This window comes from Auxenochlorella protothecoides (assembly GCF_000733215.1).
Source record: "Auxenochlorella protothecoides strain 0710 unplaced genomic scaffold scaffold24, whole genome shotgun sequence".
Lineage (NCBI taxonomy): Eukaryota > Viridiplantae > Chlorophyta > Trebouxiophyceae > Chlorellales > Chlorellaceae > Auxenochlorella > Auxenochlorella protothecoides.
The window spans coordinates 459,406-482,845 of record NW_011934249.1 but is presented as its reverse complement, the minus strand read 5'-3'; the positions used below and the strand labels follow the sequence as shown (position 1 = coordinate 482,845).

At 67.6% G+C, this 23,440-nt stretch overlaps 8 protein-coding genes across 8 annotated transcripts in view; 4 read left to right on the top strand and 4 right to left on the bottom strand.

Moving 5' to 3' along the window:
• Positions 1–1,679, top strand: part of F751_2575 (hypothetical protein) — a gene marked incomplete at both ends in the record, with an annotated part of 3,191 nt that extends 1,512 nt beyond the window's left edge. Inside the window, 4 exons of the mRNA XM_011400327.1 lie at positions 181–369; positions 646–796; positions 1,000–1,319; positions 1,674–1,679. Coding sequence (XP_011398629.1) covers positions 181–369; positions 646–796; positions 1,000–1,319; positions 1,674–1,679 — 666 coding nt within the window. The remainder of the gene's footprint in view (positions 1–180; positions 370–645; positions 797–999; positions 1,320–1,673) is intronic.
• A 278-nt stretch (positions 1,680–1,957) lies between these two features.
• Positions 1,958–3,135, bottom strand: F751_2574 (40S ribosomal protein S17; the record flags this gene model as incomplete). The annotated part of the gene is made up of 4 exons (XM_011400326.1): positions 1,958–1,999; positions 2,314–2,642; positions 2,915–2,944; positions 3,132–3,135. 4 exons carry the CDS (start codon positions 3,133–3,135, stop codon positions 1,958–1,960), a joined length of 405 nt encoding a protein of 134 aa, XP_011398628.1.
• Positions 3,136–5,265: 2,130 nt separating this feature from the next.
• F751_2573 (NRDE2-like protein) lies at positions 5,266–9,153 on the top strand (the record flags this gene model as incomplete). Its single annotated transcript, XM_011400325.1, has 7 exons — positions 5,266–5,385; positions 5,593–5,947; positions 6,181–6,403; positions 6,771–6,995; positions 7,997–8,081; positions 8,461–8,577; positions 8,962–9,153. 7 exons carry the CDS (start codon positions 5,266–5,268, stop codon positions 9,151–9,153), a joined length of 1,317 nt encoding a protein of 438 aa, XP_011398627.1.
• A 778-nt stretch (positions 9,154–9,931) lies between these two features.
• On the top strand, positions 9,932–11,429 carry F751_2572 (hypothetical protein; the record flags this gene model as incomplete). Its single annotated transcript, XM_011400324.1, has 4 exons — positions 9,932–10,048; positions 10,206–10,442; positions 10,665–11,111; positions 11,295–11,429. The coding sequence occupies 4 exons, from the start codon at positions 9,932–9,934 to the stop codon at positions 11,427–11,429; spliced, it is 936 nt and encodes a 311-aa protein (XP_011398626.1).
• Positions 11,430–12,256: 827 nt separating this feature from the next.
• F751_2571 (Pentatricopeptide repeat-containing protein MRL1, chloroplastic) lies at positions 12,257–16,755 on the bottom strand (the record flags this gene model as incomplete). Its single annotated transcript, XM_011400323.1, has 11 exons — positions 12,257–12,368; positions 12,515–12,807; positions 12,971–13,064; positions 13,260–13,381; positions 13,519–13,746; positions 13,861–14,026; positions 14,310–14,687; positions 14,909–15,273; positions 15,346–15,673; positions 15,892–16,485; positions 16,676–16,755. The coding sequence occupies 11 exons, from the start codon at positions 16,753–16,755 to the stop codon at positions 12,257–12,259; spliced, it is 2,760 nt and encodes a 919-aa protein (XP_011398625.1).
• Positions 16,756–17,519: 764 nt separating this feature from the next.
• On the top strand, positions 17,520–19,054 carry F751_2570 (Glyoxysomal fatty acid beta-oxidation multifunctional protein MFP-a; the record flags this gene model as incomplete). The annotated part of the gene is made up of 4 exons (XM_011400322.1): positions 17,520–17,622; positions 17,717–17,797; positions 17,998–18,626; positions 18,836–19,054. 4 exons carry the CDS (start codon positions 17,520–17,522, stop codon positions 19,052–19,054), a joined length of 1,032 nt encoding a protein of 343 aa, XP_011398624.1.
• A 285-nt stretch (positions 19,055–19,339) lies between these two features.
• Positions 19,340–20,858, bottom strand: F751_2569 (Chitobiosyldiphosphodolichol beta-mannosyltransferase; the record flags this gene model as incomplete). The annotated part of the gene is made up of 4 exons (XM_011400321.1): positions 19,340–19,606; positions 19,875–20,102; positions 20,523–20,567; positions 20,655–20,858. The coding sequence occupies 4 exons, from the start codon at positions 20,856–20,858 to the stop codon at positions 19,340–19,342; spliced, it is 744 nt and encodes a 247-aa protein (XP_011398623.1).
• A 305-nt stretch (positions 20,859–21,163) lies between these two features.
• Positions 21,164–21,891, bottom strand: F751_2568 (Chitobiosyldiphosphodolichol beta-mannosyltransferase; the record flags this gene model as incomplete). The annotated part of the gene is made up of 3 exons (XM_011400320.1): positions 21,164–21,449; positions 21,590–21,696; positions 21,859–21,891. 3 exons carry the CDS (start codon positions 21,889–21,891, stop codon positions 21,164–21,166), a joined length of 426 nt encoding a protein of 141 aa, XP_011398622.1.
• Positions 21,892–23,440: the final 1,549 nt, after the last annotated feature.

The following is a 23,440-nucleotide window of genomic DNA, read 5'->3' as shown; positions in this document are numbered from 1 at the left end:
GCGCATTGTTGATGCCTCAAAATAGCCACGGTCACATGCACGTGTTCCCTTGTGTGGTCGTGCATTTAGAAGAGGTCGGGCTCCAGCCTCCCCTTACTTCGGGACAGTGCATGATAGCCAGCTGCCTTCCTGCTCCCTTGAGCAATTGCCGACGGCCTTCATCACCCCCATACTTCCCAGCCGCTGCCGGGGACGAGCGCGGCCCCGCCCTTCACGGGCGAGGCGTGGCGCCACTCCGTCCCCGAGTCGGAGCTGGTGTGCGAGGAAGGCGAGGCGCCCTGCGCCCTGCCCTACAGCCCCGCGGCAGGGCGGCGCGTCGTCGACCCGCGCCGCGCGCACGCGGGCGAGTACGCCGCGCTCGGCGCCTGGGTGCACACCCTGCCGCCCCCCGCCTTTGCGCTGGGCGAGGAGAGCGGCGCCGACAGCCCGCGGAGCTGGGCGGCCTCGCCCCCCCGCCCCGGCCCCCTGGGGGCGGCCGAGCAGCGGATCCCGGTCCCCGACGAGGGCGGCGCCGGCGGCGGAAACGGCGGACTGGGCCTGCTGGACGTCCCCGCCGCTCCCCGGCACGTGGACGCGTACGGCGCGTCCTCCGCCAGCCCGCCGCCGCTGCCGCCGCCGGGCGGGCCGCGCCTGATCCCCCCCGAGGAGGGCTACTGGCAGGCGCTGGGCGTGCCGGGGTCGATGCTTGGCGCGCCCGCGCAGCTGGACCAGCTGCGCGACGCCGCCCGGGCCAAGAAGCTGCGCTGGGGGTGCCCGGTGTACCGCGAGGGGGACGGCATCTGGCTCCAGCTGCGAGGTGGGGGTGATGTGGGGAAAGGAGTTTGTGCGAAGCTGCAGCGCCAAGGGCTGGAGGCTTGACGAGGGAAGAACGAATCTGGGCCAGCACAGGACGCGCCGTACCACACCGGCACAGCATGTCACTGCTCTGCTAGGAGGCGGACACCCTGATGCAACTGCCGGCACGCTGCCCACGCCGTCGCCCACCCTCTCTCCCTGCAGAGGAGGCCTTCACGGCCGAGGAGGTGGGCTGGCCAGGTGCGGCGATGCTGGAACCTCCGAACGCTGCCGTCCCCGGCTGGCTGCCACCTGCCGGGGACGGCGACGGCGCGGGGCCGGGCAACAACGGCGCCGCTCCAGGCCTGCGAGCCTGGTTGGGCGCCGAGGCACGGAAGTCCCGCGAGGCGCTCGCCGCCGCCGCCAGATCCGTGCCCCTCCTGACCCGGGCCACGCCCACTCCTGACGCCGGGAAGTTCCGGCCCGTCCCGTCCTCCGCCGGCGAGGCCGCCACCCTGGCTGCGACGCGGCGCTGGCTTGAGTGCGTGGGCCCGGCGGCCTGCGCGGCCGTCGCGGCGGCCAGGGAGACCTCGCACAAGCCGCTCAGACGCCGATGGGGCGGCGGCGCGGGCCTGGCGGCGCCCGCCGCCGTGCGCGGCGCGCTGATGAAGGAGGCGGCGGGGGTGAGGAACGCTGCGCACGAGGTGCTGAACAGCGTCCTGATGGCCGTCCTGCAAGGCCACGCCGGCGGCGGCAAGGGCGAGGCGGCGGCGGGGGCGGCGCGCACGGCCGGCAACCCTCGCGCCGGCCTCAGGGGCGGCGCCTGAGTTGGTATCTGAAGGTAATGCATGGTACCTGCATCCTTTCCCCCCCCTCTTCCTCTGCGCTGCTCCCATCAGCTGTGACTCACAGTCTGCTGGCACCCCAAGGCCCTTCTACCGGGGTCGCGCCTCCCAGCGCTGCATGCACCCGTCCGGGCATTCATGACAGCAGGCCGTGTCCCCAGCAGGCCACGCTGTTACCCCCATCACCACTGCTAGACTTGGCACTTGGAGACAGGAAAAGGAGCTCGAAAGTCCCACTGTGATCCTGACCGCTGTGCCTCAGTCAGCCAGATCTTCCGTTCCAGGTAATCCTACAGGGTCCGTGGCAGGCACACAGACATGCACGGGCCGGCGCGCAATCAGTGGCGGGGCGCCCTCTGCTGGAAGTCTTGGCGGGCCTCCTGCGCATAGTGGGATGGAGGAAGGAGAGGGGTGACGCACAAGCAGATCCTTGCGCGTGTGCAGGGGGGGCGGTGACCAAGGGTGGCCTGCATGGCCGGAGTCGGCACCCAATGCAATGAGCCTCATCCGCAGCCGTCCTTTGCGTCGAGCTCGGCAGGACGACAGCAAATATGAATCGCGTTACAGCTGGGACCTCGTCCCAACACAGCGTTGAATCCCGCCCACAACAACCAGCCTAGCCAGGAGCCCCAGCAGTGGCTCCCGACAACCCCGTCCCCAACCATGCCCAGTGTCCAGCGACCGCCCACCCCACCTTGGCGATGGAGATGCCGGGCAGGGACCCCAGGCCGATCTCCTTGAGCATGTCGGCGGTGTCGGCGTCGACCTCGATGGCGGCGGTGTTCAGCGCCGACTCGTCGGGGATGAAGTCCATGCGGCGCTCACGCTCTTCCTCCTGCAGCTTGAGGGAGATGCCGCGCACTGGACCGCGCTGGATGCGCTTCATCAGGTGGGTGGTGAAGCCCGCGATCTTGTTGCGCAGGCGCTTGGACTGGATGATGGCCACCTCCTCCGCGATGCGCTTGTTGGTGTCAAAGTCCAGGGTCAGGCGGTTGTAGTACTTCTCGATGATGACCCGGCTGGCTGCAGGGAGGGACATTGAGTGTAGAGAGGGAGAGGGGAGTCAGCTTCGTGCTATGGGGGGGGAAGGAGCCATGCATCTGTGGCTACCCTGGGCGGTGGTGTGTCGGCAGTGAAGCCTGCGGCAGGGCTGGTGCGACACCCCCGCCCATTCCCACGCTATGCAGGAACGGGTGTTGAGCCGAGGAAGCGGATCTGGCAGCCTTCGAGATATCCCATCATCAGTATGCAGGCGCCATAATCAACGTGGGCCAACTCCAGAATGGCCCGCTCACCCTTCTTCACGGTCTTGGTGCGCACGCGACCTGCAGAGACAATAGGGGAGGGAGGGAAGGGTGACGGGCTATCTGAGCAGCAGTCAATAACACACCAAATGATTCGGTTGGAGGCAATCGGCGTCTCCAGCTCCGGCCCAGGTGCATGGGCTCCCGGCAGTGCCACCGCCGCTCAGGCATCCCAGGGCCCTGCTGCTGCCACCAGCACCCCACGCACCCATGGTGACGGGTGAGGCGGCTCGTCGGGAGGTACCTACAACTTCGAAGAGGGCGAGGCTGGAGGAGCGGTCCCCCAAGAGTTGCCGCCTCTCCCTCTCGTTCCGTAGTAGAAAGTGAGGAACCTCCTGGTGCTGGGCCATTCTTCCCGCCAAAATGCGTGTTCTCCGATTTGTGCAGCGCGCGCGATTCATGTCGGGGACGTCCCCATCGGCAACATTGTTCCTGTCGAATCGCGTCAACGACCACCGCCTCATCAGATTATAAGTCATGGAAGGTACGCATTGAGCAATTTTTTGGATCCCATGACTCGCCCGTGCGTCTGCATGGTACGGTGAAGTGAGTTTGTATTTTCTGCGCCTCGTGTTCCGATGCGGAGCAAGGAGTAATGGACGAGTTGTCGAATGGACCGCGAATGGATTGGCTGACTGTGGGATCAAGCTTCGATGCTGCCAGCTTCCGTCAGAAGCAAGAGGAGGCCCTGAAGGCCAGCACTGCTGCCCAGGGTGAGCATGGGTGGCTGATCACGGCAGCCCTGCAGATGTACGGGGTGATAACTCACCTGTAATCACCCTTCAACACCTGATGCGTCAGATGCAAGCTTTCAAAGAGCTGCGGAGGCCCTTGCTGCTTCCAGCAGCAGTGAGGATGAGCAAGGCAATGACAGCCCAGGACCTGCATCTCCACGCTCCAGCGCCCACGACGCCAGGGCACAGCCGGCGCCCAAGTCTCGGCGGCGGAGGAGAGAGGAGGATAGGTTGAAGCACAAGAAGAAGCACAAGAGGAGGTCCTCCCGCGATGAGGAGATCGAGGTGACAAGCCTCGGAGGGCATGAGCTGCAGAAGGGTGCAGGGTGACATTTTGAACCCAAGGTTGAGATGGGGTTGATCACCCAGAGTGCAGCCCTACGGTTGGAGTCATATCTCAACAACCCATCTTCCACAATGCCACCCCTCTGCAGTTAAAATCCAAGCTCGAAAGAGCAGCAGGTGTGGATGCACGTGCGTCTCAGGTGTCTCGCTGGGCCCCTCGTCAGGGTCACGATGTCCAGGGCCCCCTCTACTACTTTGACACCGGGTATGTGCCCAATCGGGCCTGCTGCAATCGCATTGCCAGACTGGGTGCTCGTGATGCAGACGAGGGACCAGGGGCGGCATATGATCGACGCGTGGATGTCATCTTTGGCTGAAGGGCGGCGAAGGGCGATGTGGCTTTCTTGTGTGATGTCAAACGCTTCTTCACTTTTCTGAGTTCTGACGCCTGCCCTTGTCCTCAATTTAACGTGCAGTCAGGACGCTTCCAACGTGGCCTTTGAGGGCCTGTACCGGCGCGACATCCCCCTGTATCGCCGTGCAGATCGGAGCGGTTTTGCTGCCAGAAGGCTTCCGCGGCAGGCGGGGTGAGAGGGCAGGCTGGCGGTGGGCTGAGTCCTAATGCTGAGATATTGTAGAGCATCGAAAACCGCGGCCGTGGTGGCTGCAGTGTTTTTCTTTGGTTGACGGACCTTCATGTGACCTGCTGGAATTACTCCAGGAAGAGCCCGGCTCTACAACCCCCCTCCTTCCCATTCACAGACCTACTCAGGGCGGGTCCGAGCAATCACCTTCCCTGCCACGGTACTTCTCGCCTGCGCTCTGGCGTTTGGAGAGGAGCACCCGAATGCGACGCTGGAAGCCCCCTGCACGCTCTCCGGCCACAGCAGACGCCCCTGCCCCCAAGGCGAGCTTCCTGCCAGCTCCCTCTTTCATTCCTCTGGAGACAGGGGTTGCCGAGGGAGGACACGGGCAAGCGCCAGCGACTGGTGAGGCAGAGACCCAAGGCCTGACGACCCTCGACGAGACCTTTGCCAAGACCGCGGCATTCAGTGCCGCCACGCGGGAGCGTTCGCAGGACCTGCAGACCTGGCTCGACTTTGCTGCCTTACAGGCAAGTAAGGGACACGTGGGTGGGTCATATTGATCTTGTGGACTGTTCACAGTGAGGCTCGCGACTACCACGATCATTTTGGCAGCAAGAAGCTTAAGCAGGGTGACTCACATTCAGTCGGCATGCCTCCCTGGTCTCGCTTACGGCCAGTGGGATACCCCAAGCCCATCGCTCGCTCCTCTTGCCGACAGGACGAGGTGGCGCGCTCCATGGCTCGAGGAGGAAAGGGGGTGGAGCGTGCAGCCACGGAGAAGAAGATTGCCATCCTGGAGAGGGCCCTGCACCATCACCCGGGGTCCGAGCGACTCCTCCTGGCCCTGCTGGAAGCCGTGAGTTGGATTAGTTCAGGATTTCACATCGACATCCCACTTGAAGACATATACGAGGACATGGGCTGCATCATGGGGGGGCAATTTCTCCAGGGCACATGCCTCACAATGCCTCTGCCAAAACACTGACACCTGCCTTGATGCTCGATACCAAAATGTCACATTCCTTCAACCCACCCCCCACCCCACCACCGCCATATATCACAGGCCAAGGTGATCTGCGACGAGGCGGAAATGGCAAGGCGGTGGCGCGCAGTGCTGGAGGCCCACCCCGACAGCCCCGCCCTCTGGCGCGCCTTCCTGCACTCCCGGCTCCGCGCCTTCTCTTGCTTCAACGCCATGGAGGTGGAGGCGCAGTACGCCGCGGCGGTACGCTCCGTGGCGGGAGCGCTGGCCCTGCGCCGCGCGCGGGGCGCCGACCTGGCGGAGCTGGAGGCGTGGGAGCGCCAGCTGGCGGGGCTGGCGCTGCAGGGCGTGCTGCTGATGCGCCAGAGTGGGCACACTGAGGCCTTTGTGGGCAGCATCCAGCTCCTGCTGGAGTACACCCTGTGCCGCCCCGACGGTGCGTGCCCTTTTGGGATGAGATCTGGGAGGGGGGGATAGTAGGGAGGGGAAGGAGTAAGGATGTGAGCAGCCGAGGCCCACAGTTGGCCACACTGGGTCTTGGACCACGTGCCCTTGTGCACAGGGAAGCCTGGCCTCTGCGCTGTGCTTGGCCCCTCGATGCGACCAGAACCTAGCGCAGAGTCCTACCCCACTCATTTCCTGGCCCACCTCCTTCCAACCCCCCCCCAGATTGGCCAGAGGATGCCTTGCCAGACATGTTCCCTGACTACTGGGCGGGACGGAGTCCGCTCCTGGGCGAGCCAGGGTCCAGGGGTTGGGCGGCATGGCTGGCAGGCTGGCAGGCCGCGCCCGCCCCTGTGTCTGCCACGGTGCCAAGGCGCGAGCCCGCGGCTGCCGCGGCGGCTCCCGAGGAGAAAGATGAGAGCGGCGCAACTGCCGGAGTGTGGACCGGGTGGGAGGAGCTGGGGCCCGCCATCCGGCGGCGCTTTGGGCACGGGCTGGATGTTGGTGGCCCTCAGGGCGATGGTCTCCAGGAGGCCAAGCCGGAGCCAAGTGACGACCGGGTTGAGGTGGAAGGTGACCAAGGTGACGGGAGCGAGGCGGACGAGCAGGAGCAGGCTATGGAAGAGCCTGGGGAGGAAGAGGAGGAGGAGGAGGAGAGCGAGGAAGCCCTCATGGCCAGGTGAGGGGTGGCAGGGCAGCATCTTCTGCGGTCCAACAGCAGGTCCTGGCAGTGGATCGTGAACCCGAAACTCAGGTGTCAAGCACCCCCTTCCCTCCATCGTTTCTCTGAACCTCCAACACCCACTGCACCCCAGGCTGGGCCTGGAGCTGGAGGCGGCGCTGGAGTCTGGGGAGACCATGACAGATGCGGTGCTTTCCTCCTGGCTGGAGAGCGAGGAGTCCAGGTCTGCTGCCCAGTGGCACCCCCTGCGCGTGCTCGCCCTGGATCCCGGCGGCGAGGCCGACCCAGGGTGCGACGGCCAGCGCGCCGTCGCCTGGGGCCGGGTCTCCCACCTGGCCCTGCCCCTGGGTGAGCGCGTGTGTGGTCGCCATGGGATGCAGGGAGATCTGGGGCGGCGGGATCTAGGGGGACGCAATGACAATGAAACCAATCAGAGCAGCCTATGATTCTCAGTTGCGCCAATTCCCTGATCCCTCCCCTGCAACCCACCCCAGCCTCCCCCAGGGCTCGTGAAGAGGTGGTACTGGGCTGCCTTACCCTGCTGGGCACTTCCCTGGAAGGCGTGGCGCTGGCGAGCGAGGGCCCGGTGGCGCGGGCGTTGGCGGAGGTTGCCGAGACGCTGGAACCCCTGGCCGACATGTCCTGGCCTGAGCTGCAGGTGGCGGAAGGGGCACCTCTCTCCGGTGCCACAACTGATCGCGGGCTGCAGGCCTGGTACGCCTGCCACCCCACCCGCCGCGACTTTGTGCTGCGCCTGCTGCGGCAGCTGGTGGAGCTCAAGGACCCCGCCGCGTGCCGCCGGCACGCTGCCGCCGCCCTTTTACATCTGACGAGGGAAGAGAGGGGCGTACAGGCCGCGCGTGCAATGGCCAAGGAACTTCTGGCGGCGCGCAGGGAAGACCTGGACCTCTGGGAGGCCTACTTCCACCTGGAGTGGGCCGCTGGTAACGTCAAGGTGGGTGCAAGGGTGGGATTTGGGTGCGTGCTCCCTTTCCCCGGGGTCATGACACTTTGAGAAATTGGGCCTGAAGGGGGAGAGGGGGTGCAACAGGTTGACAGGCCGATGAACCCTGGATGGGCTTCATAACATGGTGCTCGGACAGATTTGATTTCTTCTTGGAAGCAAGGCACCAAGGAGTACCCCCCTCCCCCCACTCTTATCAGGCGGCGCGGAAGGTGGCCCTGGCATGCCTATCCAGCGCGAGCCACGGCCGGCTGACAGACCCCGGCGCCCCCCTCGCCCCCCTGGCACTGGCCGACTGCCCGGCTGGAGAGTGGGGCGAGGCCCGGGCCGGGGCTGTCGCTGCCGGCGGGGGGTTGCCACCCCTCCACGCTTCGCACGCTGGCCTGGCTGGGCAGCGGGGGGGGGGTCGCCTTCGCTGCGGACCCCGGGGCAGACGCGCTGGGGGCCCCTGCCCTCATTGCCGCACGCAAGGGATTTCAGGTGCTTGTACCTGTGATGGGAGGAAGGGGGGGAAGGGTGAGGAAATTGTACAGGCTGTGGATTCATGGCCGGATCTATGTCTAGCATGGAAGTTTGGGGCCCAGTACCTGTGGTCGCTTCCTGCGTGCTGCGCTGTACCTCAGTACATAGTAAGCGCCGTGCACTCGATTCTTTGACGAGCAATCACTGACAAAGTCTCTCCCGCTCTACTCAGGCTCATCTTTCGTCCATCACTGGAAAGGGCGGCGCCGTGCTCACCTGGCAGAGCGCCGCCATGGTGGCAGCAGCCGCCGCGTTCGAGCAGGCGGCCGGCGGCGGGCCCGCCTCCGCGCTGATCCTGCTGGACGGCACACTGCGCGCGCTGATCCCGCCGCGTCAGGCATGCAACGACGGGGAGGGCGGGCGGGTCCTCGGCTCAGCCTCCGCGGCCGCCGAGGCGCTGGCCCTCGCCCGCGCCGAGCTGGCGCTGGACGCCTCGGCGCTGCAGCCGCCTGCCGTCACGCCCGCGGCCGCCGCGGACTGGCTGCTGCGGGGTCTGCTGGCCGGCGCACTGCCGGCGAGTGCGACCGCGCTCGCCCTGGCGCGCCGCGCAGTGCCGGGCGCGGGCCTCGCACGCGTGCGGCGCACGCTGCGCTGCGTTGCAGAGGCCGCGCCGACACCGGAGGCCCTCGCCGCTACGGTGGGGCTGGAGGAGGCCAGCGGCGCGCCGCGGGGCGTGGTGCGCCGCGCGCGCGAGCGCGGGCTGGGAGGTTCCCAGGCGGCGGCGCTGGCGCCGGGCGCCTGGCGCGCGCTGGTCCGCGGCGAGGCGCGGGCCGGGGCGGGGCCGGAGGCCGTGCGCCGCGCTTTCCTCCGTGCCGTCGCGGCTTGCCCCTGGTCCAAGGCGCTGTGGCTGGACGGGGTGGCGCTGCTCCTGGGCGCCACACCGGCGCGGGAGCTGGGCGACCTGGTGGACGTCATGCGCGGGAAGCAGGTGGCGCTGCGCACCGAGACGCTGGAGGCGGTGCTGCAGCAGCTGGAAAGCGCGCCGGCAGCAGGGATGGGAGAGGAGCGCCCGCCCGTGGGCCGCGCCTGACGCGGGCACGGTGTGGCGCTGCTGGAGAGCACCGAGGTTGACCATGAGCATGCTCCGAGCGAGCCGGATGTCGTTCAGACTTTGGGTATGGCGCAGGGCAAGGAGCCCCATTCCCACTGAGTCACCCCTCAGACCCCATCAAGAATCAAGTATGTGATACAGGCCCATGGGATCAAGATATAGACTCTCCAGGTGGGCCTCTCTGCCTTGAAAGGTGGCCTCTTCGCCCCTACAACCGACATGTGCATACCTCCCATCCTCACGGATCGAGGTTCTCCCTCTTTTGCTATACCCCCGGGTCAATTCCGACACCTGCTCGCGAAGCGCTAGCGCTAAGATGAAGCAAAGCGCACTCCCCTCACCTGCGCCATGTACAAGCAGATCCGTCCCTCCTCATTCCACCAGACGGTGGTGACTGTGCGTTCAGTGGAAAAGGGGAGTGTCGAGAGCGCTGGCCCGGGGCAGGGAAACACCGCGACCGACATCCCTAGTGCCAGGTGCGGGCAGGAGCTGCCCCTTGCGCGAGTCAGCCACTGGAGAGCTGCTCAGATTATGTTTTGTAGCCCAAGGACTGCATCGGAATGGATCAGGCTGCGATCCCGACTGTCGGAGGGTTGTTCATGGTCTCAAGCCGGACGCGTAGACCCGGCTCAAGTTCGCAGTCTGGCCACCGCTGGCCCACGCGGGCTTGCAACATGTAGCTCGGCAGCTGAGTTTTACTGCCCTGCAACCCCTCCCGGCCCCCGCACAGGAGTTACCGACAGGTCTTTCTAGATCCATGTCGGGTGCCGAGGATTTGAACACCATGGAGCCTGTGCACGAGGCGCATGCCACCTCCCCGGCCCTCATGACGGTGCGCTCCCTGCTGATATACGTAATGCTGGCTCATGCGTGCGTGAGAGCCCCACCGCCCCGCTCTCCGTGACCGACGCGGTCCCGGCCTTTGCTGACCCCTGCAGGGCAACGAGGACCGGGCTTTCATGAGCCCCCGGCAGGCCTCCTCCGAGCCCGAGCACCCATCCAGCCCCGCTCACTCCACGAATTCTTGGGAGTTTCTGCGCGAGGACGACTTCCAGGAGGGTGAGGCGGCGCGTGAGCTGCCACTGAGCACCTCTGTCGTGCTGGCAGGCTCTGTGGACGGCGAGGGGTCGGACACCGTCGTGCCTGTGAACCCCGAGGACCACGCCTCCACTCCCAGCATGGACGGCCTCATCGCAGCGGAGCCTGAAGACGGCGAGAGCGGGCGCTCCATGGTAGAGGTCTCCCCATGCATTAGCAGCCTGGCAACGGTGGGTCAATGTGGTAATCATACCGCCGTGCGGTGCTGGACCTTATCAAGGGTGGCGGTGGGCGGCCTGTGCAGGCCCTGCTGTTGAGGGGTGGGGCTGGCGTGCTACTGTGCGCTGCTGCTCGTGCTGACTGTACAATTCCTCCCGCCCTCGTCCCGCCCGCTCCCTCTCAAGTCCCTCCCGCCTGTCCCACGCTGAGCTGCCTCCACCCTGATCCCACAGGACGGCGCCGCCTCCGAGCAGGCCTCCGACTCGGATTCCCACTTCACCAACGAGCTGATTGCGGCGGGGGAGCCGGAGGAGTGCCCCGTCACCCCCATGCTCTCCCAGGGCGCCTCCCCGGCCGCCAGTGAGGCCGGGGCTGACCCCGAGATCCAGCCTGTCCAGCCCATCCCCTCTGTCGAGCCCGTCCCCTCCGCCTACCCCGCCCCCCTCCTGACCCGGGTCTGCATGGCTGCGGCCAGCGAACTGGTGACTCTCACCCGCCAGGTCAGCAGCATGCTGGCTGCGCTGGGGTCCATGGGCGAGGACTGCGCGCGCGGCGCCTGGGCCTCGCTGGCCGGGCTGGTGGCGGGCCTGCGCGCCGGGCTGGGCGTGGGCATGTGGGCTTCGCTGCCGCGCGGCCTGGGCGGCGCCCCACTCCTGGCCGGCGACCTTCCGGGGCACGTCGTGCGCAGCGCGCAGGGCGTCGCCGCGCGGCTGCGCAAGCGCGGCGCGGCCGCCGCCGCCGCCGCCCCGGAGTGGCCGGCGCTGGTGGCGGCCGCGGGGTGTGCGGCCGCCTGCGTGGCGCTGCACCGCTCCGCGGCGGCCAACGCGCGGCTGAGCGCGCGCCTGGCCCAGCGCGAGGGCGAGCTGGCGGAGCTGGTGTCGCGCATCATGGCGCTGCAGCGCACGCTCACGCGCCACCACGCCGTGCGCGCTGTGCCCATCATCGCGCACGCCTCCTGCTCCTGGCACGGCGTGGCGACGGCGGGGGCCTCCCTGTGACCGGGGGCCGCCACTGGTGGTTCCCCGGCGCCCCTCGCTCGTTTACTGGCGCCTGAGAGCGGGGGCGGTGGGCAGGCGTCGCATGGTGACTGGGCCATGCTGGCGCAGAGCCATCGGCCCCCCCTTCCCCGCCATCCCCCCACCCCACGAGACCAACAAGTATCCCCTCACGCCTTCTCGACCGTAGCACCTTGTCGCCGTCTCTAGACCACCGCCATGTGCCCTCGCCTAGCTTGTGCAGGCCGGTGTGCGGAACCGCCGCCCCCCCCCCCCGGCAAAAGAGAGCCTTGAAAGGCTCTGCCCTTTTGGGTGCGGTGACCCCACTCCTGCCCCTCACCACCTCGTTTTGTGTGTTTCCAATTGACGGGCAGGGGCAGCGTGCGAAGCAGGCGAACACGGCAGCCCGGCCCGCGCCCTCCGGACCTACATGTAAGTGCCAGCCGCCCCTGTACCCGGCCGTGCCTTGCCTACCTGCATCTGAAAGGCAGGACCTCCAGGAGCCAGGGCCTCTCGTCCCACCGCTGCATGCACTCGCTTGCCGCCCCCCCCCCGGCCGTGCGCTCATCTCTCGGGAGTGATTTTCCCTGAACCTGTACATTATTCCCACCCTCCCTGACCACAAAACCTGCATGCACAACCAGACGTTGCTTGGTGTAAACATACCGACACGGAGAAAATTGAGCGGGGGATGGGCCACGCTCTATGAGGCTGTCGTGGGTGACCGAGGGCTGGTCACCAGGATCCGATGCCCGACAGCATCCCACTCCCCGCCGGACGCGGACTGTGCCCGCGACGCATGCTGAGCATGCTGCGCCTGGGCCGGCCCCTCACAGGTCCAGGCTCCGGATGCTGCGGCGCTGGGAGAGCAGTGGGTTCTGGGAGGCATGGCTGCAGGGATTGTTCAGCGCCGCGACGTGATTCCTCCGCTCCTCCAGCAGCCTGCATTTGAAGAGGGGTGTGCAGGGCATGAGGCGAGCAGCAGGGAATGCAGAGGCGGGTGGGGTTGCAGTGATCAGCATACAGACTGCGTGCCTCCATGCGGTCACCACCACAAGTCATCCACCACCCTCCCCTCCTACCCCCACCATCCCTCAAGGACGCGCCTGGTGACGCGTTTGGTCCAGCTCAGCACGGTCTTCCTTTCCAGAACGATGCGCCCGGCTTCGCCATCCTCCTTGGTCCAGAGCCTGAGGCGGCGCAGCACCCCCGCCACCCCCAGGCCCACCCGAGCCGCCGGTTGGGCGGGGGGGTGCGCAGGGGGCGCAGCGCTGTGCGACGGCTTCAGCACAGAGGAGGCATTGTAGGGGGGCACCTTCAGCACGAGCGTTGCGATTGCCTCGTCTTCGCCTGCCATGATCAGGCGCTGCATGGCAGCCACCTGCATGGTGATCGGGGTGGGAAAGGGTGAGGCGCACGACTGATGGCAGGGCACTAGTTCCCTTGCCCGAGACGGGCGGCTCTGTTCAGGTGCTCAGCATGGTTATTTGCATGGTCTCCACCCCCTGCATCCACGATCGCTGCCTCTGCAAAGCCCGGCGCACCACAGACAGGGCGTAGACCTCCGCCACAGCAGGGCTCATGCCACGCAGATCAATCTTTGACCCGCGCCGGAGTGAGAAGTTTGGCAGCGCCCCACTGCCAGTGTGGAGGGACGGGGACTGGTGAGGCCGGGTCTTTGATGCGCGTGATTGCAGCGCATTCCCCCGGGCTGGAGACGTGGCAGCCCTCCGATGCGCCTTTCGGGGTCCGGCGACCGACACCCTGCATGCCTCAAACATCATCAGATGACGGCGTCACCCCTCCTTCCTCGACGCAGGCCCCCTGTCCCACCTGGCGATGCACTCCTCCAGGATGGCAAGGGCGTTGCGGTGGTACACGGCCTCGATCCCCACCTTCCAGTCCAGGGGGGAGGCCGGCATGCCTGGCCGGCCATATCTCATGGACCCCAGGCCCTGCAAGAGGAGAAGGCAGGAGTGTGTCGATGATACGTTCAACTGCTGGACATCGAGGCACGGCCTCCACAGAAGCAGACCTGCGGCCTCCACCCTCCCACCCAACAGCAAATACACCCGCGAGCCCACTGTCGCACCTGGAAGGGCTGCCAGGCCAGCTCGTGTCCCTCACGCTCCGGGCGGGAGCGGGGGACCCAGGGCACGCGAAGGCAGCGCAGCGCCAGCTCCAGGAGCCGGGGCTGGCTGCCGGGGCCCCCGGCCTGGCGCTTCGTGGTGTGCTTGAATATCTCGCTGGCCTGCAGGTGCCAGTCCACCTCCCCCATCCCGCTCAGCCGGGCAGGCCTGCACTCCTCCGGCCACAGCGCCTGTGCAAGGGGTCGAGGCCTCCCGGGTCAGACAAAAGTTCTCGTTCAGAGGCCCAGCCACAGCAATCCAGCCACGATCCGCTCAACATGCCTTCCCAGGGTCACCCTGCTCACTTGGAGCAGACGGCGGCCCTGCTGCGTACGGTATGCCTCGGGCGCCTCGCCCGCCGGCGCGCCAGACCCGGCCTGCCTCGAGGCAGGCCGCTGCCCTGCGTAGCACATGCGCAGGAGCAGCGTGGCGTGCGCTTCCTCCACGTCCACATCCATGAGCTTCATGGCCCTGTGAGTGGTGGGTATATAGAGCGGGAGGTGTTGGAGAATGCACATTCGACTCGTGAAGCCGTGCCCGTCTGCACTCTCAACTTTGTGGCAGCAGGTTGGTGGAAGGCTGGTCAACGATCACAACGTGACCTGGCGGGTGAGCCACCACGCAGGGCTGTGGTCCACATCAAGGTTCCAGCACACCCCTGCCCCAGTCGGCATCAGACGAGCGTATTTCCCCCCTCTCCTTCCCTTCCCCCCTTCCCCCGACTCGCCTGTGCACTTGCAGGCCCAGGGCGGACTCGCCGCAGGAGTGGCAGGCGGCCAGCACGGCGCCAAACACGTCCTGATCGGGGCGGACCCCCTTCCCGACGGCTTCCTCCACCAGCATCACCACGTCGCCCAGACTCCCGGCCGCCGCCGCAGCCTGCAGCGCGCCCACCAGGGAGCTGCCGCGCAGCTGCAGCTCGAGGCCCCCACGCGTGGCGTGGACGTGCATCGCCGGCTCCGCGCCGGACGGAAGCGCTCCCTTCTTCGCCCCCCCGAGCCTGGACGGCGCCGCCGCGATCCCCTGCGCGGCCATCTCCACCTGCAGGCTGGCGGCCACCCCCGGCCGCCCCGCCCGCTCCGCCAGCTGGATGAGCACAGAGTATGCTGTCGCGTCGGGCGTCACGTTGTTCCTACACAGCATGTGGTTAGGGGGTGGGAAGAAGGCGTGATCCCCGGAACAGGCATGCGTCATCGTGCGCGCGCAGCTCATTCAGGACAAGGATTCTGCGACCTCACACCCGGTTCGCGAGGACCTCTACCATGTGTGATCACGGCTGCCCCATTCAGGCACCCAGGCAGCACACCATCTCGGACTCCAACCCCCCCCCCGCCCGTTCCCCCCAAAACACACCTGCGCATGTCGTCATAGATGCGCAGCCCAGCCTCGGCGTCGGCATCCGCCCCACCCCGTGCACTGGCCACGATGGCGGCGGTGTAGAGCGGGCAGGCCTGGCTGCCCGCGCCGACGCCGGCCGCCAGCGCGGCGGTGTAGGCCGCCCGCACGTCTGTGGGGCTCCCCCCGCGCGCCGCGGCGTCCACCAGCGCGGTGTGCGTCCAGGTGTCAGGCCGGCACCCGGCCCGCGCCATCTCCCGCGCCAGGCTCTGCGCGCGCTGGAGCTCGCCCGCGCGCCCCGCGGTGGTGATCAGCGCATTCCAGGCGGCGGCGTCCGGAGTCAGGCGCGCGGCACGCATGTCGGCCAGCACCGACAGCGCGCGCTCCAGCGCCACCAGCGCGCCGCGGCGGTCGCCGGCGCCGGCGAGCGCGGCGCGCGCCGCGCACACGGCCACCAGCGTGGTGCAGAGCTGGCGGTCCAGCGGCAGCCGCGCCTCTCGCGCCCCGCGGTAGACGCCAAAGGCCGCGTCCACGTCGCCCGTGACCGCGCAGGCGCGGAGCACCTGCGTCAGCATCGCAGCGTCCACGCCGTCGCGCCGGGTGCGGGCCATGTCTAGCACCCGCTGCGCGGCGCGCAGGTCCCCCGCCGCCGCGCAGACGCCCAGGACCATGTTGTAGGTGCGCTTGTCCCCCGCGCTGCGCGGCAGCAGCTGCAGGAAGCGCAGGGCGGCGGGCACGGCGCGGTTCTCCGCCGCGCGCCGCAGGAACACCGTCTGGCGCAGCCTGTTTTTCGGCGTGGGTGGTCGGGTGAGTGGGGCGCACCGAGCAGGAGATCCTCAAGGAGCGGGGATGGATCGCTGGGATGTGGAGGAGTGGCAGGGGCACTCACGCTCGGCAGGGCTGCGGGAATGGTGGGGCTGCATCCAGCCGGGCCCTGCCACGTTCCCCACCAGCACCAGGATCCCTATACCAACCAACCCTCCACCTAACCCCCCTCTCACCTCTCCAGCACGTCCAGGCGGCCCGCGGCGCGGCAGGCCTCCAGCAGTGCCAGCGTGGCGTCCAGCTGCCCCGAGGCACACAACGCATTGTAGCGGTGGAAGATGGCCTGGCGCGGCAGCGTGTCCAGGCTGTCCCCGCCGGTGAGCGGCCAGGTCACGCGGTGCTCGTGGCCCGGGCTCAGGGCATCCCGCTCCCTCACCGCCGCGCCGTGGTGGCTGGGCAGCGTGTGGCTCAGCGCCAGGGGGGTGGCGGCGGCCGTTTGCGACGGCAGCAGCTCAAAGTCGAAGGAGCGGGTGGCGGCGGCGGCGTGCGCGCCGGCGGGCTCCTTGGTGCGCTTGGAGGCGGCCTCGCGGCCGCGTTTGGAGGCGGTCTCGTGGCCGCGCACGGACGTCTTGGCCTTGCCGTTGCGCCGGGCGTCCGCCTTGAAGCGGTCGATGCCCGCCTGGAAGAGCAGGTGGGGCTCGGCGGGAACGTCTACGTGGAAGCCCCGCTCGCAGGGGGGGCCGAAGCTGTAGGTGATGCTGCCGTCGCTGTGGCGCGTCAGGCTGATCAGGCCCATGCCATGCAGGCTCAGCTGGGGGAGCTCGTGGCCCCTGCCATGCACGTGTGGGGAGAGGGGGAGCGGGTTTAACACCTTTGGGGAAGCTATCCACCAAGGGACAGACAAGCCCACAAGGCAGACACTCTCAGAGGCGCCCAGAGGCGTGCACAATGGCTGGAATGGGGCATTACAGGCATGCTGGGCGGGCCCTGCATGCCCGGCAGTGTTCCGAGCAGGGGTACCTCGCGATGCACCGGGCGGTGACAAGGGAGGTCTTGCCCAGCTCCACGGGGGCGGGGCCAAACCGATGCTTGAGGGCCATGGTCCCGGTACCGGGCATCCTCGTCAGTGGAAGACCAGGATCAGTGGCTTGGGGCAGAGCATGCGGCCTGGGAGCTGGCAGGGGGCGCGGCATGTGGCGTCATCGCTGGCAGTTGCAGGTGGGATAAACCGAGCAGATCACAGGGCCGCCGGGCGCCCGCATGACGGTCTGGGCACCTCCGACATCGAGCACATATTTCTTATAGAAACTATCGAGGTTGCAGAGCGGCCCATGTGCCCTGCCTGTGGCTCTTCAGACACCGGTGAGGGTTGCGGCATGGGGATCGCGTACAGAAGAAAGTCGGGCACGTTTTCGGGGCCTCGAGGGTAGCCGAGTCCTCATCCCCTCACCACTAAAGCCAGTCCAGGAAAGAGTATCTAACACAGGGGGCTGCGTTTTCGACATTTTTGTCAACACCACAATATGATGTTGCAATTATTGATATCTATGAACGCTCTGACATTTTCATTTGAGCATGTAGGGATCCAGCTGCACAGGACTGCGATGATGCCTGTACACATGGAAAGGCTCCACCAGCAGACACAGACGCCAATCTGGAACGTGTAGTCCAGTTCTGGGCTGGAAGAAAGCAATGTGACTTGCGGCTCTTGCCATGTCTTCATGGATCTATTCATTCTGCTCACAGGGTATTGCAGAACTATTACGGCTGCTGTGCACCTTCCCAGTATCGTGACTTAAAACTCGCACATCACCCCGTCCCCTACGCTGACCACCACCGATTGTGTGTCGGTCGTCGCTTCAGTATGTCGGAGCCAGAATCTTTTTCACTGGTCGGCCTCGAGGTGGTGGATGGTGTGGCCATCATCTCGCTGCAGAACCCTCCCGTGAACGCACTGCACCCGGATGGTGCGCCAGGCATTGCCATTCTACATTGTTATGAGGGAACTAGAGTGATCCTTTGACTCACATCTCATCCTCCCACCGTCCCTGGATTCGACAGTGCTGAACGGACTCTTCAAGACTCTGGAACGGTGCAATGCAGATCCCGACGTTGCCGCGTTTGTCATCACCGGCTCCTCAGGTTGGTGGGGCGCTTGGAGGCCTGCCGGGCGGCTCCCCCCCGCGCCTGGTAATGCTTCCCCTTGCCTGCTGCCCTCCGTGCACATGACCATGGCGCTGCATTCTCACCCCTCTGCGAGCCAACCGTTGCACGCATGACATGCGGTCCCCCACCGTCCCCTCTGGCATGCCCCTGCCCCTCCCCCCCCTCTCCACTCTCAGACATCTTCAGCGCGGGCATGGACATCAACCTCCTGCGCCAGCCCGGGCTGGATGTGGCCAGCGGGCGCCCCGCCGCCGTCGCCAACCTACGCCTGCAGCTGGAGGAGGCCGCCAAGCCCAGCGTGGCGGCGGTGACCGGAAGCTGCCTGGGCGGCGGCCTGGAGCTGGCGCTGGCCTGCACCGCGCGCGTGGCCGCCCACGACGCTCGGCTGGGCCTGCCGGAGGTGCGGCTGGGCCTGTGCCCCGGGCTGGGGGGCACGCAACGCCTGCCCCGCTTGGTCGGCCTGCAGCCGGCGCTGCGCCTCATCCTGTCCGGGGCGGCCATTGGGGCGGCGGAGGCCGCGACCCTGGGCCTGGTGGACGAGGTGGCGGTGGCCGGGGGGGCCTTGGTGGCCTCTGCCTCACGCCTGGCGCGGGAGCTGGCTGCCGCGCCGGACCACCCGCTGCGTGGCCGGGGGTCGCTGCTGGAGCGGGACGACCGCCTGCCGCCCCCCGCCGAGGCGGAGGAGCTGTTCGCCGCGGCGCGGGACAAGACCGCGCGGCAGTGGGTCAATCTGCGCTCCACGCTGCTCTGCCTCGACGCCGTGCAGTACGGCGTCGCCCACGGTGGCCGCGCGGGGGAAGACAAGGTTTGAGTGTTTTTGTAGTGTGGAGGGGGGGTGGGGGCCCTGGGTGTCGTCGAGGGATGAGAGGGGGTGCTGGTGCCAGCAAGCTTCCTGGGGCATGCCCAGCCCACCGGCGTGCCACTGCTTTCCTGCCCACATGCACCTGCACACATCCTTCTTGACCCTGGTGCTTGCAATGTGTGTATGTGCCCCTTCCCTCATTCCGCACGCAGGAGGGCGAGTGCTTCGGCAGCGCCCTGGCCCTGGACTCCCACCGCGCCCTGCTCCGCGCTTTCTTCGCGCACCGCGCTGCGCTCAAGGCCCGCGGCCCGCGCCGGGTCCGGCTCTGGGTGCAGTCCCTCTGGGCGCGGCTCGCCGCCCTGCTGGCCCTGCTGCTGGAGTGGTGGCGGCTGGGGGCAAGGAACACGGGCCTCCGCGTCAAGGAGCTGTGAGCGGGCCACGGGGGATCCGGGCGTGCCCCGCCTGGCGCAAGTTGTTCAGATGACCCCAGCCATGCAATCAGGCCGGCCTGGCCCGGCACAGTGCTGCTCCCTGCTAGCCTAGCAATCTCGCCGCCCCTCCTCTCCCTGCTCGTGCCTTGACTGGGCATCTCCTCTGCTGCCTTCTGCCTCCCATGCAGGAATCCACAGTGAGAGGTCCCCTTTCTTTCTGCTCCATCATCCCACCCCCCCAGTTCCCTCTCACATCACACGGTACGCAGAATGTTCACATGCCAGTCAGGTTTCGGCGCCCTGCAGCACCGGCAGCACGCACCGCCCCCACTCCTCGTCCCAGCCCCTCGCCCGCTCGGCCTCCGCCCCCCGTCGCAGCTCCACCAGCTGCCCCGCCCGCTCCGGCCAGCCCGCCAGCAGGCTCAGCAGCTGGGCGGCCAGGGCCTCCGCCGTCGCAAAAAGGACGCCGTTGACCCCGGGCTGCACCAGCTCCGTGATGGTGGGGTACTGCAGCGCGCACACGGGAACGCCGCTTCCAAACATGTCGACCACCTGGCGCGGGATGGGGCGCGCGAGGGTTGGGGTTATGGCGGGGGGACACCAATTGCAGGGCCGAGGCTGGCAGGGAGCCGATCTTGCGGAAGACGGAGGACTGCTTTGCTGGAGACCACATCACCTCCCCCAAACCATGGGCCAAAGGCCGGCAGGGATGTACACATCGCAACATCACCGACGCACCACGACTCCACCCCCTCCTCTCCCACCTCCGCCATCTGCCCATTCCTCCACAGCAAAATCCACCGCCCCCGCCGCGCCCCACCTTCATGGGCAGGTCCAGGCCCGAGCTGGAGGCATGCAGGCAGATGCCCAGGTCTGCCGACCCCAGCATCAGGCGGTAGTCGGGGGTGGAGAGCCAGAGCAGGCGGAAGGCGACGTGGGAGAACGCGGTGGCGTGCAGCCGCGCCTCGTACGCCGCCCGCCCCGCGCCGCGCCCCGTCACGACAAACAGGATGCGGGGTAGGGACTCCCCCTTCCGCAGGTCTCGGGCCTGAGAGAGGGAAGAGTGCAGAGAAAGAGGGGGGGGGAGGGGGTGCTCGGACAAGGGCGAAGCGTGTCAGGCAACAGACTGTGGGGACCATGTTTGATGAGCTGGTCATGGGCATGCCTGCGCGCACAGCATGCAAGAATGCTGGAGCAGTGTTGCGAACCTCGCATCTGTCGCTGGGCCCCTTGGTCGGTGTCTCATGCGCATTGGGCTCTTGGTAAGTGTCTCATGCGCATGGGCCCCTTCACGTTCCCCATGCCGCGATCCAGCCCCTCTCGTAGCCCGTGGATTACGGTTCAGGCCCCGTCCCTGCATTCTGTTCAGCCACCCTCCCTCCCTCCTAGCTAGACCCCACTGCCGCAAGGAGCCCTCCTCACCCCTTCTCCCCCAAACAAACCAAAAGGAAACTCCCTGCACCCTCACCCTTGCGTCGTACAGCTCGGCGGCGCGTAGGAGCAGCCCAAAGTCCTCGTCCGCGGTCCAGCTGGTGCTGCTGAGCACGAGGGCGGGGCGACCGCCGCGGCGCGCCGGCGCCTGGCCCGGGGCCGTGCGCACGGTCAGCGGCGTGGCGCTGCTGGCCGTGCCCGCCAGCTCCGCCGCCAGCCAGTCCCCCGGGTGCTGGGGGCGCGCCAGGTCGGGGCGCAGGCGCTGCAGCAGGGCGTGCGTCTCCTCGATCTTCGCGGGCCGGAGGGCCGGTGTCGGGCGGTCGTGGAAGACGGCGGCCGACACGCGCCATGCGCGGCTCAGGTCCACCGCCATGGCCCTGCTCACGCACAGGTGGGCGTGCGCGGTGGGCGCCCAGCGGCGCTCATACCGCCGCGCCAGGCGCACCTGTGCGGGCGGCAAGGGGAGCAAATGGAGGGGGAGGGCCATGGGCAGGTGGCGGAGGGGGGGGGGGGGGAGGGCCTTGGACCCTGCCATGCTTAGGGTAGGCGCAGATTCGGTTCCACCCCCCCGGCTGCAGCACAAGCTGCTTGGCAGCATGCGGCGCACATCCTGTGCGCTGCCATTGGTGCCTCGGAGGCGCACGTCGCCTTTCCTCCACCCTCCCTGCGACTGCGAGTTCACCACCCCCAAAACAAACAACAGCTTGCCAGGGGGTGGCGAGGCCCCATGCTCAGGCCCATCAGCGTGTAAGCGTAGTTGTGCCAGTCGAAGACGAGGCGGGCGCCGTGGCGCAGGGCCGCCGCCCGCAGGACCGCCATGGTGGGAATTGCGGGAGGGAGCTGGAGCAGGATGACGTCGGGGCGAGGAAGGGAGAATAATGTCAGCCAGGCCAGGGTGAGGAGCTGGTGCAGAGCCTTGAGGACGAGGCGGAGGGCCCGCGGGCAGCGCGCCAGCGCGGCAGGCCTGGTGAAAAGGGGGGAGCTGGGGTGGCCTGGAGGCGTGCGGGTCACTACGCTTCATCAATGGGAATGGGGAGCCAGGACATTGGTCATGGGGATCAGCACCCCCTGGCACCATCACCACACTGCCACCACCCAGCGCACGGCTCTGGGAGGTAGGTGACGCGCAGGCGGCCGTGCTTGACGTGGGCCTGGAGATCGTTTAGGATTGGGGACCCCCTCTGTCCGATCAGATCTATCGTGTACCCGGGCTGGTAGGGGGGGAGCGGCGGGGGTGGGTCGAGCGCCTGCGCAGATGTTGATTTCCATGGCACGCTCAGAGCATTGGTGCCAGGACGGTGCACTCAGGCGCGCTCGATTACCGTTTTGCACAGGGAGAGGGTGTGATACTGCATGCGAGGGCTGCGCCCCACATCCCCGAGAACGACCACCCACGCCCGGGGCATGGCAACTCGTCCAGACCGCTGTCCAGGGCCTGGGGCGTTCAATCGAAGCAGAATCTATATTCGAGCATTTCTTGAGGCCACATTTTCACGGCCTGATCGCATCCATTGTAATTACGCGCACTGAGAGCAAAGTGATCTTAAATATTCGGGATTCGCCACGGAGCATCAAGGTCCTGTTAACAAGGGGTCCATCCCGGTCCGGATGACTTCCACCCTCGTCCAAAGCCACTACCATGCCACATCAGGGATGGCAGCCCATAGCCCAGGGCCCGTGATGACAGCTGCCCCTCCCGCTGTTGAGGCCCAGCCTTTGCAGGCCAGACGGGCACTGTCAGAGCTCCAGGTGCGAGATCAGAGCTCGTACCAGGTATCGTATGATCTCAAATGATCCATACTGTCCCAAACCAGTCCCTGGTAATGTCCGACGCAGGCCGAGATTACAGCGGTGAAGGAGGCCCTGGCGGATGTCGACCACCTGAGGCAGGCCTGCATAGCTGCGCTGGGGCTAGGCGTACGAATGGTGAGCGCTGCTTTGGATATGGAGCAAGCATTTTCTGCCCTCCAAGCGGCATGTGACCAGGACCGGCTCTCTCCCTGCCTCCCCTTCATCACAGGAAGAGGCACACCCAGCTCCGACATTTTGCCGGGACCCGGGGAGGGCCGGTTCACCAGTGCCCGAAGCCCTGGCCAGTCCTGCCAGGGAGGCCTCCTCCCCGGCTTGCAGCGGCCAGGGAACGAGCGGCGGCGAGTGCAGCAGCGGGCAGGACGAGGACGGGGTGCCCCTGGCGATTCGAATGCGGCGCCTCGCGCAGCAGGCCCCGGCGCCCGCCCCGCCCCGCAAGAGGTCTAGGCTGGCGGGGTCACGCTCCGCCTCCCCGCCCCCGACCGCGCTCCAGGATGCAGCGGCGCGCTCCCACCCGCCCCCGCCCGGGAGCCCCACGCCCAGCCTCGCCAGCGACAGCGTGGAGGTGCTGCGCTGCAGCTCCCCCTCCCACGGCGCACAGAGCGCCGGCCACCGTGACAGCACGGGTGCGCCGGGCCGTGAGTCGCCGCAGGTCATCTTCCTGGACGAGGATGGGTGCGCCCAGTCCGCCGCGCCGGCGTCTGCCCGCCCAGGCGACGGCGCCCAGGATGGGCGGGCGGGGGGCGGCGCAGCAACGGGAAACCCCCGGCGGCCCCGGGCCCCGACTTCGCAGTGTCAGTCCCAGCATGCGGGGCTCCGGCCGAATCTGGGCAAGGGGGGCCTGGCCGGCCTCGGCATCCACAGAGGTGGGGGTGCAGGGAGAGCGGTTTGGGCAGGGCTTGATGGGGTTGCATGGCATGTCCGCTGCCCCCTGCCTGCTCCTGGCCCAATGCCGGCGACGCACAAGAGCCCGAGCACCCATCCCACAAAGCACGCCCGCCCCGCAGCGCGGTCGAGGGCGGGCCCTTCCCAGCCCGCCGCGCCGCCTGGGCAGCAGCAGGCCGCCGTCCAGGAGGCCGCGTGGAGGGCGGCGGCCGCCGCCTGGCGCCAGCGCAACGCGCCCTCGGCCAGCGAGCTGACGGCGGC